The sequence below is a fragment of the Lingula anatina genome, chromosome 4 (genome assembly GCF_051362555.1).
Source record: "Lingula anatina isolate TDL-2025a chromosome 4, LinAna3.0, whole genome shotgun sequence".
Classification (NCBI taxonomy): Eukaryota; Metazoa; Brachiopoda; class Lingulata; order Lingulida; family Lingulidae; genus Lingula; species Lingula anatina.
The window spans coordinates 25,236,308-25,250,114 of record NC_141770.1 but is presented as its reverse complement, the minus strand read 5'-3'; the positions used below and the strand labels follow the sequence as shown (position 1 = coordinate 25,250,114).

Sequence of the window (13,807 nt, the reverse complement as noted above, 5' to 3'; positions counted from 1 at the left end):
TAACCCAATTGAGCACTTGTGAGAATAAGGCGTTGCAGAAGAAAATTAAAAACTATTTGGACCAACTTTGTCAAGCTGGGACAGTTTCTCACAAAACAGGTAGGATCCAAATTAAAGGTGCTTTTTTCTGTTTTGTTTTTATGAAATGATGCAATCAAAATAAAACGTGCTCGTCATTTCTTTATTGGCGAAAATTCCTTTCTAACAAGCACCTGATTACAAAATGAAACTGAAGAAATTATACTTTAGACAACATCAGATCAATTTATTGCTATCCAAAGCCTGCATTTAAAGACAAAATTCACATTTCTAAATAATTTGTCATTCTCAGTTAAATGCAATTTATGCATTATAGGGAAGTTTACGCCTCTCGACAAGTACCGGATGGACTTATGAAGGACACAAATCTGTTCAGATCCACTACGCACTTCAATCCCTCGGCACACGGACACGAAAGGCGGCGCTTCGAAGCGACACTGGCAAGACACGACCCACCCGAGGCGGTAAGAGGCGCGCACATTTGAACCATTTCAAAGTCGCTAGAAAATAGATAAGAAATTCGTTTCGGTATGAATCGGCTTAATCTTTATTGACATTTCATTTTAAAATCTTTTCCAGACACTGAAGAGAGTTCGGTGACAAGAGAAAGTAAGAATTGAAATGTTACTGTAAAGTTAAGGGGCCCAAATGGCAAACTGTTGTTGCGAAATACGCTATTAAACATTTTAGTCACGCTTTTAATATTACTACTATACCTAAAAACCCTATGACACCTTCACGTTAACATGCATTAAAGGATTTGTTTTAAAACATCTGACAATTTATAAACGCTTAAAACATGGTGACATTCAGTTACGAAATTCGCTTTAAAATTTGCTTTGATAAAATAGTTCAAGACGTTGACACTTTGCAGTTGTTGTTTTGTAATTAAATTCACCCTTACCCCGAGATCTCTCTCTCTCTCTCTCTCTCTCAAACACAAACACACACACACACACACACTTACCCAGCTCTTTTCAGTCTACAGCATTGATCAGGTGCGCAATCATCATCGTTTGTACAGGCCTCGCCAAACTCGGCAAATACTGCCTGGAATTGACATTGAGTAAAATATTATTGCTAACTAAATAGCATTCATTGGCTAGGGGCTGGGAGGACCACCAAACAAATGTTGACGGCAAAATAACGGAGCCAGGTGGTTAATGCTTGTTCTGTTGTGCATTGAAAACTAGAAAACAGTCGGTGAACAGGTGGTATGACGTGATAATTTACCGGAAAAAGCTACTGAATCAATTCAAGTTCGTTGGCTTTCATCGACAGGCCTGCTCGGAACGTTTCTAGTTAGATGACTTCAGATGCTTTTCTTTTCATTTTGTTTTGCAACGAGATAACGTTTGCTGTCACCTTTGACGATATACAGCACGATGAGGTCCACGGCTGTTCACACCTGGGCGGTTTTAGTATTGAGCAGTCTTTACTCTTTCAAATGTCGACTGCGGACTTGCCCCGGGTACTGTATAAAAATTTGAACAGTCTTCAGAAGCGAAGGTGCAAGGAAGGAAAGGAGGGTCACGAAAAGACAAATTGTGTGCTTGTCAAAAGCAATAGAGGCGAAGCGACTTTTGTTAAACAATACAGATTTTCTCTCTGATAATCCTACCGAGATGATAGCACATTTTGATGAAATGCAGTACAGTTAGGTTTTGCTCAATTTAAGTACAAGATCTGTGGCACCAATCTAAGTACTTTTAACTGAAGAGAAAGGAAATGTTATTGACGACGCAGACTTTATTCTAATGAGCAGCAATATGTTCGTTTTAAATCGATCACTTAATGTAAACTTTCTAAAGTATACCGTGTTTTTATGCAAAAGGTAATTTGCTAGGACCCACGAGAGCCCAGATTCGTTCTCGTGACATCCCGATTCAGGGGCCCGGTCGTTGTCGTGATGGACTGACGTGCCTCATCCGGGATTCGAACTCGTGACTTTGCGTTGCCATGGTTGATGGCGCTTTGGGTAATTCATTTGCATCCAAGCACGCTACCGACTGCTCCGTGACAGACCCACCCACCCTCCCTACGTACGAGTTTCCTCTTATAGTAACCAATCGGAATTTTTAAGATTTAATTCTGGAAAAAAAAGAAGTTCTACATCTGCTGGGTCTCGAACCAGCATGCCAGTGTTTGTCTCTTCAGGAGACAGCAAAGTTACCACGGAGCCACGTCAGCTTCGATAATACGCCAAGATCGGATGGAAACTTTCAACCTTGCCACGGACAGGACCAGGTTGGATGTACATGTGTATATCTGCTTTCCCGATTCTGGGAGTTTGTTTTATACTGAGATTAATTTTGGCTTTACCCATGATATTAAAGTTGCAAAAGGTTGGATGTACATGTGTATATCTGCTTTCCCGATTCTGGGAGTTTTTTTTTATGCTGAGATTAATTTTGGCTTTACCCATGATATTAAAGAGGCGTGTCTAGTTTTAGCGAGACCCTAAGAAGAGAGGAAAAAAACATTCAAATGTGTACTAACTGGTGCGATTTCCATATAAGCAATTGCAGCGATGGAAATTTTGAATAAAACATATTTTGCAAATAATTCCACCGAGTAGATATCATTTTTTTCTGCTGAACACGGTTAACAGGTGGTATGACGTGCTGATTTACCGGAAAAAGCTACTGAATCAATTCAAGTTCGTTGGCTTTCATCGACAGGCCTGCTTGGAACGTTTCTATTTAGATGACTTCAGATGCTTTTATTTTCATTTTGTTTTGCAACGAGATAACGTTGTACAGGAAGCCATGCGTGTTTGAGAACCCGACACTGAACTGGGAGTTTGTTTTATACTAAGATTAATTTTGGCTTTACCCATGATATTAAAGAGGCGTGTTTTAGTTTTAGCGAGACCCTAAGAAGAGAGGGAAAAAACATTCAAATGTGTACTAACTGGTGCGATTTCCATATAACAATTGCAGCGATGGAAATTTTGAATAAAACAATAATTCCCAATAATTGCAAATAATTCCACCGAGAAGATATCATTTTTTCCGTTGAACACGGACACACATAGGGCGCAGACCACCGCCTAGACAGCATAATTCACATAATTATCAATTAACTTGTTTATAAATAGAGGGATCGCCCCAAAATCTAAAAATGTATCGCTTGCTCCATTCCTGACAGTTTCTGAAAATTTCATCGAAAGCCGTTCGCAACTTTTTACATAATGTGCATTTTTTTCTTCAGCATGCGACCGTAATGTAGCAAGAAGGGTAACTACAATTTTTTCAAAGGGTAAAATACAGTAAACAGTAAAATAAATAATTGTCAACTGTTTTGTAATCTCTAGAGAGTACTTTGATTCTACACGCGACAGTGACAGCATGAAATTCTGCAAAAAAAAAAAAAAAAAATGATACTGTACTTGCCTGAATCAAGAAAAGGGTCCCCATACCGAATAAAAGCTTCATCTTGATCAGTGTTTTTATTCTTTAGAATTTTAGTCAATGTATGCTGCATCTGCTATCTGCTAGCTCTGTGAGAGTCCGGTTCTATAAATGTCGTCCGCCGTGGCGTTTTTATATATAAATTTAAGGGCGACATATATATACGGGTACAGCCGCGATTAAGTGAACAATGCACCCTTAGTTTGGGTACCCTCTACCAGATTGAGGATTGAGAGCCTCAGATTGATTTTTCACTAGGTGTTCACAGATATGTGTCTTTGGATATTTCTATGAACTTTTCTGTAGGCCTACAGTCCAGCAAAAAAGTTTGTATGGGATTATCATCACTAAGACGGCCTCTAGGATAAAGTAGAGCAGCGTTCTTGCATCCTATAGTGCCTATATAGAGTACACACGCCAAGTCATTTGCAGCACTCTGAAACTCGGGGTAGGATGATTTTGGCGCCATTTTAAGGCGTACTAGAAAAATTATGGTCTCCATTAGTATGTAACCAGTGTGTTTGACTCATACCCACTTGAGTTTGCGTAACATCCAGACAAATAAACAAGAAACCCGTAGACAAGAAATCAATGGCTGATTTGTTAAATATGAGATAAAAGACGTTTATATATTTAAGTCTTCATACAGGGGGCCTTACTCTAAATGAATGATTGTATTTAATAACGATAATGACTGGAGTCAGACGTACGTGTTTATTCTGCTATGAGGGTGCGACATAAAGGTTATGTAAAAAAACCATGCACTGCCAATACGATGGTAAAGGATCACATGACCTATGAGAGCGCATACAGAACAGCGGGCAAACAGATCCACGGATCAAATATGGCGACCAACTAAAACGTTTGCAGCTTAATTCCCGATTAGACACTGAATACATTCCCAGCGGAGATTACGCAACAAGCATTCAAGTGGGTCGGCCATTCTTTTCTTTTTGCTTTAAAGTCTGGGATCTTCGCGGCGGAATTATTTGCCAAATATATTTTTTCTCAAAATTGGCTTAGTCGCAATTGCTTGAATGGAAAGCGCATCAGCTTATACATATTTAAAGTTTTTTTAACGATTCCCTCCTCTAATGGGGTTGCTAAAACTAAAACCGCCCCATTGTGCTTTTCATTAGTCTTGGTGAAGCCAAACTAAATCTCAGCATAAAACATAAAATAAAAAAGCAATCTATCTTGGAACGCAACGATCCGTGTCGGCTTCTCAAATATGTGCTCGTATACATGATGAACTCTAACAACGTCGATGATTATACCATGTTCGCAGACTGGCGATGTACAGGATGAAATACATATATACGGCTCACGACCTATTGATTGTTATGGCAGACATATACATGTACAGCCAATCTGGCTCTCTCTGTGAGAAAGTAAAAAGTTACCATTTGATCCGCACCTTACCAAAGGAGCTTCATTGGCTCCGTGGTAACTCCGCCGATTTGGACACAGCTAGACACTTCCACACGGGTTCGAATCCTAGGACTTTCTATGTAATTCTTTTTTAGCTGGCATTAATTTCAAGAAATTCCGTTTGATTACTATAAGAGGAAACTCGAACGCACGGAGGGTAGGCGGGTCAGTCACGTCACAGTCGGTAGCGTGCTTGGACGCAAAAAAAAAAAAAAAAGAACAAGCCATCAGCAAACCATGGTTACCTCGAGTCATGAGTTCAAATCCCAGATGGCGCATGTCAGCTCACCCCAACTACGAGCTGTCCCCGCAAGCGAAAACGAATGCATGCTCTCGTGTGTCCGAGCAAATTACCTTCTGCATAAAATTACGGTATTACTTTAGAATTTGTGATCGATTTTGACAAGAACTTATTGCTCGTCACTATCATAAAGTCTGCGTCGTCAATTATATTTCTTTTCTCTTTGCTTTAAAGACTTTAAAACGATACTTAGGCGGGATGGTCCTTGATCTCTGTCCTTTACCAACTACGCAACAAATCAAAATTGAATCAAGTCGGTACGTTATCCGGCATGGCGTCATGCATATCATACAGCCCGTTCATAAAAAAAGCTGTCTGCTCGTTGGGACTATCAGCCAGAAAAGTTTTTTGGAAGAGTCACATTGCCGCTATTGCTTTACCTAATCTTACATTTTGTTTTTATGCCCCCCTCCCCCCCCCCCTTCCCCCCCGGCTTTGCTTATCAAGACTGTACTTATAATCATACAGCACCCGGGGCTACTCCACACTGGACGTTTGAAATGGCAAAGACTACTCACAGCTAAAACCGACAATTTGTGAACCGCTCTGGCTCCCATCGTGCTCTTTATCTTCACATGTGAAGTCAAACATAAACTCAGTGTAAAACAAAATGAAAATAGCAGCATCTGAAATCGTCTAACTAGGAACGTTCCAGGCAGGCTTATTAAGAAAAAGCGACGTAACTTTCCCGCCATAAGACCACGTTATTCAGTGGGGGAATGAGGTGTTGTGAAGAAAAGATCACACTAATTCCCTTCCCTTGAAATTAGAAATTTTGCTAGCTGAATCATAGTTCTAAACCGTGTCAAGTGGTACCGTTCGCCCTGCCCCGGACCCCACGCGACCCTTTCAAAGCCCCCCCCCCCCTTTCAAAAATTGCAGGCTTGTCTATATTTGACCAGGATTTGACCGGCCGGATGGCCTTGTGGTTAGAGTGTCCGCCTCCGGAGCGGGAGGACGTGGGTTCAAATCCCGTCCGGGGACATACCAGTCCTTTATAAACGGTACCTGCTGTCTCCCTGCTTGGCACTCAGCACTAAGGGGTTGAAGCAGGGGCCTGGTCAGGCAGTGCAGAAATGATATATTAGCTATGAGCGCCTAATATGGCAGCCGAGCTGTATCCTCCCCAGGGAGGTGAGACCGTCTACGGAGTGCACCAGTGCAAAAATGACCAGGCTTCCTTGACTTGAACATTCATTTCATTTAAATAAATTACATAATTGTATAACTTCAACCTTTGGGTTGCGATTTTCCAATAAAGATTATTATTATTATTATTATTATTATGATTTTGTTTTCAGTTTATTTGATTACCGGAAAAAAGTGGTAACTGCCAATAACGCCAACTCAAAATGTTGGTTAAAGGTTTATATACCGGACGGTAATTTATCATGATTATAATTTTTAAGTTATCCATATGATTCTATTCTGAATCTAAGACTGGGTTCCCGTGCCTAGACCGATCCATCTGGGGAGTCTCACTAATTTGCTATCAACAAACCTGCTTAAATGCCTGTCATGCTTACCGAATCAGCTAGGAGGTAAACATAATTACCCCGTAACAGCTTTACAAGACGTGACAGACATTAAAGCCGGTTAAATTGATAACAATTTAGTGAGACTCTCCAGGGAGATAGATCGATCCAAATATCTGTGGGAATGGTCCCTTACACGTGCAATAGAAGTAACAACCGCAAGCAGTAGTGCTAGACACAGGAAACTCGAACTTAATGGGGGGGGGGGGGGGGGTGCAACATTGCCCACTTCTGAATTGTTAATTTTAACGCAAGTTTTCACTGAAATTTATGACTAATAATCCGCAAAATAAGACTGGGTTCCCATCCCTAGTTCGATCCATCTGGATCAGTCTAACTCCCTAAGGAGTCTCACCAAATTGCTATCAACTCATCCGGCTTAAATGTCTGTCACGCCTACCGAATCAGCTAGGGGGTAAAGATAATTACCCCCTAACAGCTTTACTAGGCGTGACAGACATTTAAGCCGGTTAGGTTGTTAGCAATTAGTGAGACTTCTTCCCAGGGCGATAGATCGATCCAAATATCTGTGTGAATGGACCCTAAATTGTATAAAAAAGTGAAAATTTGCAGTTGCAATTCTTAAATGATCTTTTCAAGACACTGAAGAAATGCAAAATATGACCACATAACAATTTTCATTTATCGCCTTTCTGACACGTCGATGTTGATTTTTAATTTGAAAGCCTATTCATTATCTAGGCTAGAACTTGCAAAACATTGAGAAATCCATCTATAGAAAATCTGAATTTGCTTTATTTCAATCATAACATACAGAGTTAAATTACGGCTTACAAATATTATATCAGAAATACAATCATCCTTCAGTCAATGCAGGTAGTCCTATTCCATTAATAGTAATCTATCAGATTTGAAGAGATGCCATATACTGAAATTGTTCTTGTCTTTCTGTTCTCTTTTCATAATCAAAATATGTGACAAGGGGAACAATTATAGGGATCGTCAGAGGATTTACCGCGTGAAAACACACGGCAGTCCTGCTCAAAATTGTGACAAAAAAAAAGGGATGACATAAAATGGCCACTGTCAATTACTTCTTATTCAAATATATATATGGTTGTAGTTATCTTCTTATATATATATATATATATATATATATATATATATATATATATATAAACTATATAAAAAGAACTATATATATTAATCTAAACCTTGGAAATTTTAACTTAAAGGCCATTCATTTATACCCTACATATATTTAGCCATCAAACATGTCCTACTGCTAAACACAGCCAGGCTAATTTCCCGCTAGGTGGGGTTGATATAACATTGTTTTCTGACGTTGATACAACGTTGTTATCTGAGGTTGACACAACTTTCAAATCCAACGTTTATCCAATGTCTTCTCAACGTTATGGTTCAACGTTGTTTTAACGATAAAACAACATAATTTGCCCGCTGGAATACCGCTATTACTGACCGGTGTTTAAGATGGTGTACCAGTATTAGTGTTTTTTATACGCTGTCCATTCTCTATTACTTATAATCCCCTCTTCGGCATCGGGTCTAAAGTTCAATTCATAGCCGGAGTGCTCGGACACCAGCGAACGTCTTTTTGACAAATCTGGCATTGCGTAAAACAATTTCTTCCAAAACCATTTGCTGCTCACCTCCAAGTAAGTACTGGTGTTCAGGTAAGCCAACAGTTCTTCATCCAGCTGGTCTTTGTTTACATCGTCAAACAAAATTATGATTAGATATTTACTTCTTTCTTTTAACACTTTCTGGTGAGCAGTCCTAAATTCCATCATGCACCATTCGCTGTCCACGTAGTTCTGAGACAGTACCATGATCATTCTTTTGCTTTGTTGAACACTGTTCATAATGTTGTCGAAGATCGTTTCTCCCACGATGAAGTCTCTGTCGTGCACGCATAACCGATAGGGTGGAACATGGTTCTCCATCGTATGGCGAAGGTTGTGCACCACCCACTTATAATCCTGGCTGCTGTAAGACACGAACGCATCGAAGATCTTCTCCGGGCCATCGTCATCCACGCGGTCAAACGGGTGCCAGTTAAATTTGTTGTAAACCAACACTTTGATCTCTATGCTGAACCGATATACTATCAAATTCACAGCTAATATTACCAGCACCACTGCAAGACATATTGCGATAGGTACGATCAATTGGCTCTTTGTCCCGGCGTCATCAGGGTCGCAAGTGAAGCTAGAATCTGGAACGTCAATGATCCTCTGGCCGTTTTGCTTCCCGACTGCGCATGTCAGTTCTGTAAACCTTGGGATATTTTTGCCATTTTCGTTAAGCCATCTCTTTAACCACGTACTCTTACAATCGCACGACAGATAGTTTTTATCCAGTTTGATTTCAGAAATATTGACACTTGTTATCTCCTTTGGCAAATGCGTCAAATGGTTTCCATCCAGGTGAAGCGTACGAAGTTCTGCAAAAAGGCCAAACACCGCTGGGTCTATTGTTTGTATCGCATTGTTGCTCAAGATAAGTTTGGTTGCATTCGCCAGATACGGACGCGGTTCAAGTACCTCTATCAAATTCCCCGCCATTTCAAGTTGAAGTCTTCCCTTTGGCGCAAAGTCTGGGAGCGCGGTTAGGCTTCTGTTCGAGCAGTCGACGAGAAGGTCTCGACTGATTGTCTGTCTGTAGCAATCGCATGACGGCGGACACAAGGGTACCTTCACCTTACAGTTAAATTTAGCTGGAGTCATATCTATTAACGTGGTTCCTCGGACGTCTGTCGGGGTTTCACACGACAAAGTGCTCAGTGTGTCCTCATTGAGAGTATCCATTTCCTGGCGTATTACCCGCAAAAAGTTATATAGTTCGTAAATGTTGCAATCGCAGTGTAGATTATTGTGGGACATATCCAATTTAAAGCACTTAAAAAGATACGCCAACGCTTTTTTACTTCTATTGTTCCAATTCAGGCTGTACGGTAATGAAGATATATCGTTATATCGAAGGTCAAAGCGTTTAGATGATGATGCACATTTCGGGGTCTCAGACGTGATTCCAAGCATTCTCCCTAGATCATCAAAGAAACGAGAAGAATCATTAAAATTTATCACATTACGAGTCATATTGACTAATTCAATATTATTATTGTCAAAAAGGAACTCTGGGATGTTGTGAAGAAGGTTGTTTTGTAGGTACAATTCCTCGAGATTAAGCGATGCTGTTGGCATGGCGCCATGCTCTATGACGTGTATTTTGTTGTGATCCAAATGTAAAAATTGGAGCCGCCTGAGACCACTGAATGTTCCTGATCTGATCTGAACCAGATTGTTTTTATTTAACTTCAGTACTATTAAACTAGTAAGCGTTTCAAAGTTTTCATGACTGACGCTAGAGATGTTATTGCCATGTAAGTCAAGAACACGGAGGGCCACTTGTGATTTCAGTAAATTCGGAGGCAAATGGCTCAACTGGTTACCACTCAGGTCAAGATATTGCAAGTCGTGTAATTCAGAAAAGACGCCACCTCCTATCTCCTCAATACCGTCGTCGTTTAGTTCCAAGCGGAGCAAGCTGCCCCGAAACTTGAAATCAGTCAGTTGTGGAAGCCGGTTTCGTGCGATTGACAGTTTTCTAAGATATATGTTCGTCGGGAAGTCTAAATGTTTATGTTCGTGGCCCTGAAGAAATGTTGCCCTGGATAGGTTACGAGGCAAAGTTAATGTTTCGTTGTCCCATGGGAAGACAGGGGGAACACTGAAATGAGCATTTCTGATTGTCAGAGACTGCAATTTCGGCAGGCGGACGTCTAAACCAGCGGGTAAGCGGGAGGCATCAATATTATTCATATAAAGCTCTGCCAGCCGTGGCCACGTGTACGTTGTGAGTATTGTGGGAAGAGGGCAGGTGGCGCCATCTCGAATTTCCAGTGATAGCGAGCTGAGGTTACTCAAACCATCATATGTTGTGTCGTTGTAAAAAGCAGACTCCCCCAATTCCGTCTCGCTCAGAGCGTCGACGGTGAGCACCTGGAGATCTCCCGCCTTCCCCAGCCGTGACAAGCTACGCCATGGCATGTGGCAAGATGAAAGCAGCACGTACAATAACAGGTTCTCGTTGAAGGAAACTGGATGCTGCTCTTCGACCAACACGAGGGTAGGACGACGACACTGCAGCCTCAGAACAATAAGCGATTTCTCTGTAATGAATTCCAAAGAACTGAAAATACGACTGGAGTTCAATCTGCATCCGCTCGACGCTGCTGACATTATGGTACAGATGTGATCCCATGTCGACACTGGTGAACTGTCTGCATTTACAAAGTAGGAATTACTGTTTTTAGATGGAGTCCTGCAGTGAATGAAACACTGTCTCAATGCGCTGCAATCTGGTGGCACAATTGCCAGAATCAAGATCAAAAGCACAACAACTGCACTTGCCATCTGGGTTGCTCTGTTGTGTACACGTTGGGTACTACCAGGCTGTACCTTGGCAACTGGAATCCTGGGAACGGCTGTCAGCGAGACCTTGGTGAATCTAAAATAATAGAATTGTGCATTAAGCTATTAAGAATGACGCCACAGGAAGGTTCATTTGACATGGAAATAACTGTGACAATTTGTATGGCAAGATGTTATTACGAACGACCCTCTAGCGCGGCAAATTTGTGTCGTGCTAAACCCTCCCGTAGTCACTCAGTCCTGGTTTCAGATTATCCTTTAAGTCATGTAAAAGTAACATTATTTTCAGAGACGAAACGTATACTATAATTTAAAAATCAAAATATAGTGGCCAGATGGTGGAGGTTTAAAAAACTTCTCTGTGGTTCGAAAATCAGCACTTGGTGACCGTTTGTGGTTTTGAAAGTTTATTTATCAAAATATACCAGATTTTGGAGTAGAATACGTCTGGAGATTTGCCAAAAAGATACCTTAAAATGTATTTAAAAAAACTTTTCTCATGGTTATCCAGAGTACGCATGCCAAGGTGTTAAGATTGATAAGCGCATGTAGTTGGTTTGCAATATATTCCCCGATAGGGATGGGAAAAATGGGAAAAAGAAGAAAAGGTGCATAATGTAATCCACACAACTCGTGTCCAGGCCGCTTTGATTGTCGGCTTTTTTATTTCTAGTGTCTCAGCTTTTGTTTAATTATAAAAGCCAATTGTTTTAACCATTGATCCATCCAATTTTCATTAGTAACTTGTGAGGCGATTTTCTTATTTAAAAAATACCGTTCAGAATATAACAGAAGGTTATGTACAAAGACGAATAGCCAATTTTAATTAAAAAACGCCGTAGGAGGTAGGTGATTGCAACTTTGCTTTGCTGTCAAGTGCATTTACTTTATCAGGCTCTAATCAAGTATATTCACCTTATCAGGCTCTAATCAAGTACATTCACGTTATCAGGCTCTAATATTTTGATATTTCTTAAAACATGATGCAACCAATATAATTCCAAATCAGGCTGTTTAATTGTCACTCTTAAAGCTAAAAACTTATCAATACTGCATTTATTATTCTAAACAAATTGTAATTCAAAAATGACAAAGCCATACTCGGTACATACATACACTTATTTCTTAGTCAGAGAACATTCGAGCATTACATGGGCCTCTGTTTGCACCGATATCCCGCAAACATTAATTAAGCCTTTACCCCCTGTAGTAATACATGTACACCAGTAGGTGACCTACCAGACCGACTTTTATCGGGTTTTCCCTTTTCCCCAGGAAAATTATGGTGTGACATGAATGGTAAAGCAATAACAGATAAATAATAAGTGATTTATATAAAAATTGACCAGGTCCTAAAAACGATAAAAAGTTCTGGCCAAGCGTTCGTTAGACGCCAGCTGGATTTTCAGCGCTAAACAATACTTAGCTACTTCCAGCCCCACCCCATGAGACATGAGCGGTGATATTTATGTACACTGTGTCTATAATCTGTGATAAATCCGATTTATCAACAAATATGGTGTAATGCAACTTGGCGAAACCATGGAATTCGAAGTTTATATAGATAGAATTCCACGGTGAAACTGTGCGCCGCTGGCAGGGCGAGTCAAGAAAGAAACTCTACATGTAACCTAAGCACGATGTGTGTCAATTTGATGTATGCTGTAAACTGGTTATTTCCCTATTGCTAACATTATGTTAGAGCTTTATTAACATATATTCAGGTCATATTCACTTGGCTCGACCAACTAGAGTATAATTATGAATTTATTTTTGTTACACTGATTGTATATATATTGTGTATATTCTGAGCTTGTAAAAATACTCTGTACTTGCTGCTCACGTTGGAATAAAGTATATATCTATCTACCTAACTTATTACTTACCCCTCAAAACCTGCTACACTTACAAAGATCTGCTCTGCTGTTTTTAACCAAATGTCAGCCGGCTGCGAAGCTAGTTAACAGTTATCGCCTTATAACACGGCATTGCCTTTTGAGCGAGGAATGACGATCTATACCTTATATACCACACGTGTGTTTTCCCAATGTTTTGACCCACTTTTATTCCAAGTTCCGGCTTCCTTTATCCTGTAATAACAAGACGGCTGACATGAGGCCAAAGGTCGACAGAAATTAACTTGGCACATTTCTGCTGTATTACACATTGCAGTCATTATGGCTTACCAAGGAGTTTCAACAGAGAGTTGAAACTCCTTGGGCTTACGAGTAACAAACTGAATACACATGTAGGCAAGAAATTGAATATAAAAATTGATTTACACTCCATCAAACAATTATTCCAATCAATCTAAAACTGAGGTAAGACTTTCTCTAAATTACTAAATCTCTACTTCAGTCAGTGAATCAAATTTTTAATTTAAATTTAACAAAACATCCATATTCTCCAAACTTCCCTGTCGGCATAAATATTATGTAAGATTTTGTGCTGGTGGAACTGACTTCAGCAAATATGAATCTGAAGTAAACAGATCATTAGCAAAAATACAAGCAGGCAATTTTCAACATAAATGGAACAGAGAAATGCAGAGGAGCTTTCGAAACACCCACCCCAATCGCTCTAACAGTGCATTTCGATGAAGCAACAAAATGTGGAAAAAGAACGTGACATAAATGTGTTATGCTTTACGCAGTTTTGGCACGAGTTGGA

At 40.1% G+C, this 13,807-nt stretch overlaps 1 protein-coding gene and 1 long non-coding RNA gene across 3 annotated transcripts; both read right to left on the bottom strand.

Moving 5' to 3' along the window:
- Window positions 1-167: 167 nt before the first annotated feature.
- On the bottom strand, window positions 168-1,475 carry LOC147762665 (uncharacterized). Its single transcript, XR_015334057.1, has 3 exons — window positions 1,405-1,475; window positions 1,007-1,089; window positions 168-539 (listed from the first exon to the last, which is right to left on the bottom strand). It is a non-coding gene; the product is annotated as an uncharacterized LOC147762665 (long non-coding RNA).
- A 5,980-nt stretch (window positions 1,476-7,455) lies between these two features.
- LOC106151882 (uncharacterized) lies at window positions 7,456-13,227 on the bottom strand. Of its 2 annotated transcripts, none has more exons than XM_087011436.1 (2): window positions 13,047-13,227; window positions 7,456-11,213 (listed from the first exon to the last, which is right to left on the bottom strand). In XM_087011436.1, the coding sequence occupies exon 2, from the start codon at window positions 11,117-11,119 to the stop codon at window positions 8,189-8,191; it is 2,931 nt and encodes a 976-aa protein (XP_086867562.1). In that variant the 5' UTR covers window positions 11,120-11,213; window positions 13,047-13,227; the 3' UTR covers window positions 7,456-8,188. The 2 variants fall into 2 exon arrangements, with proteins under 2 accessions (XP_086867562.1, XP_013380771.2); XM_013525317.2 differs by having other exon boundaries at window positions 13,024-13,220.
- Window positions 13,228-13,807: the final 580 nt, after the last annotated feature.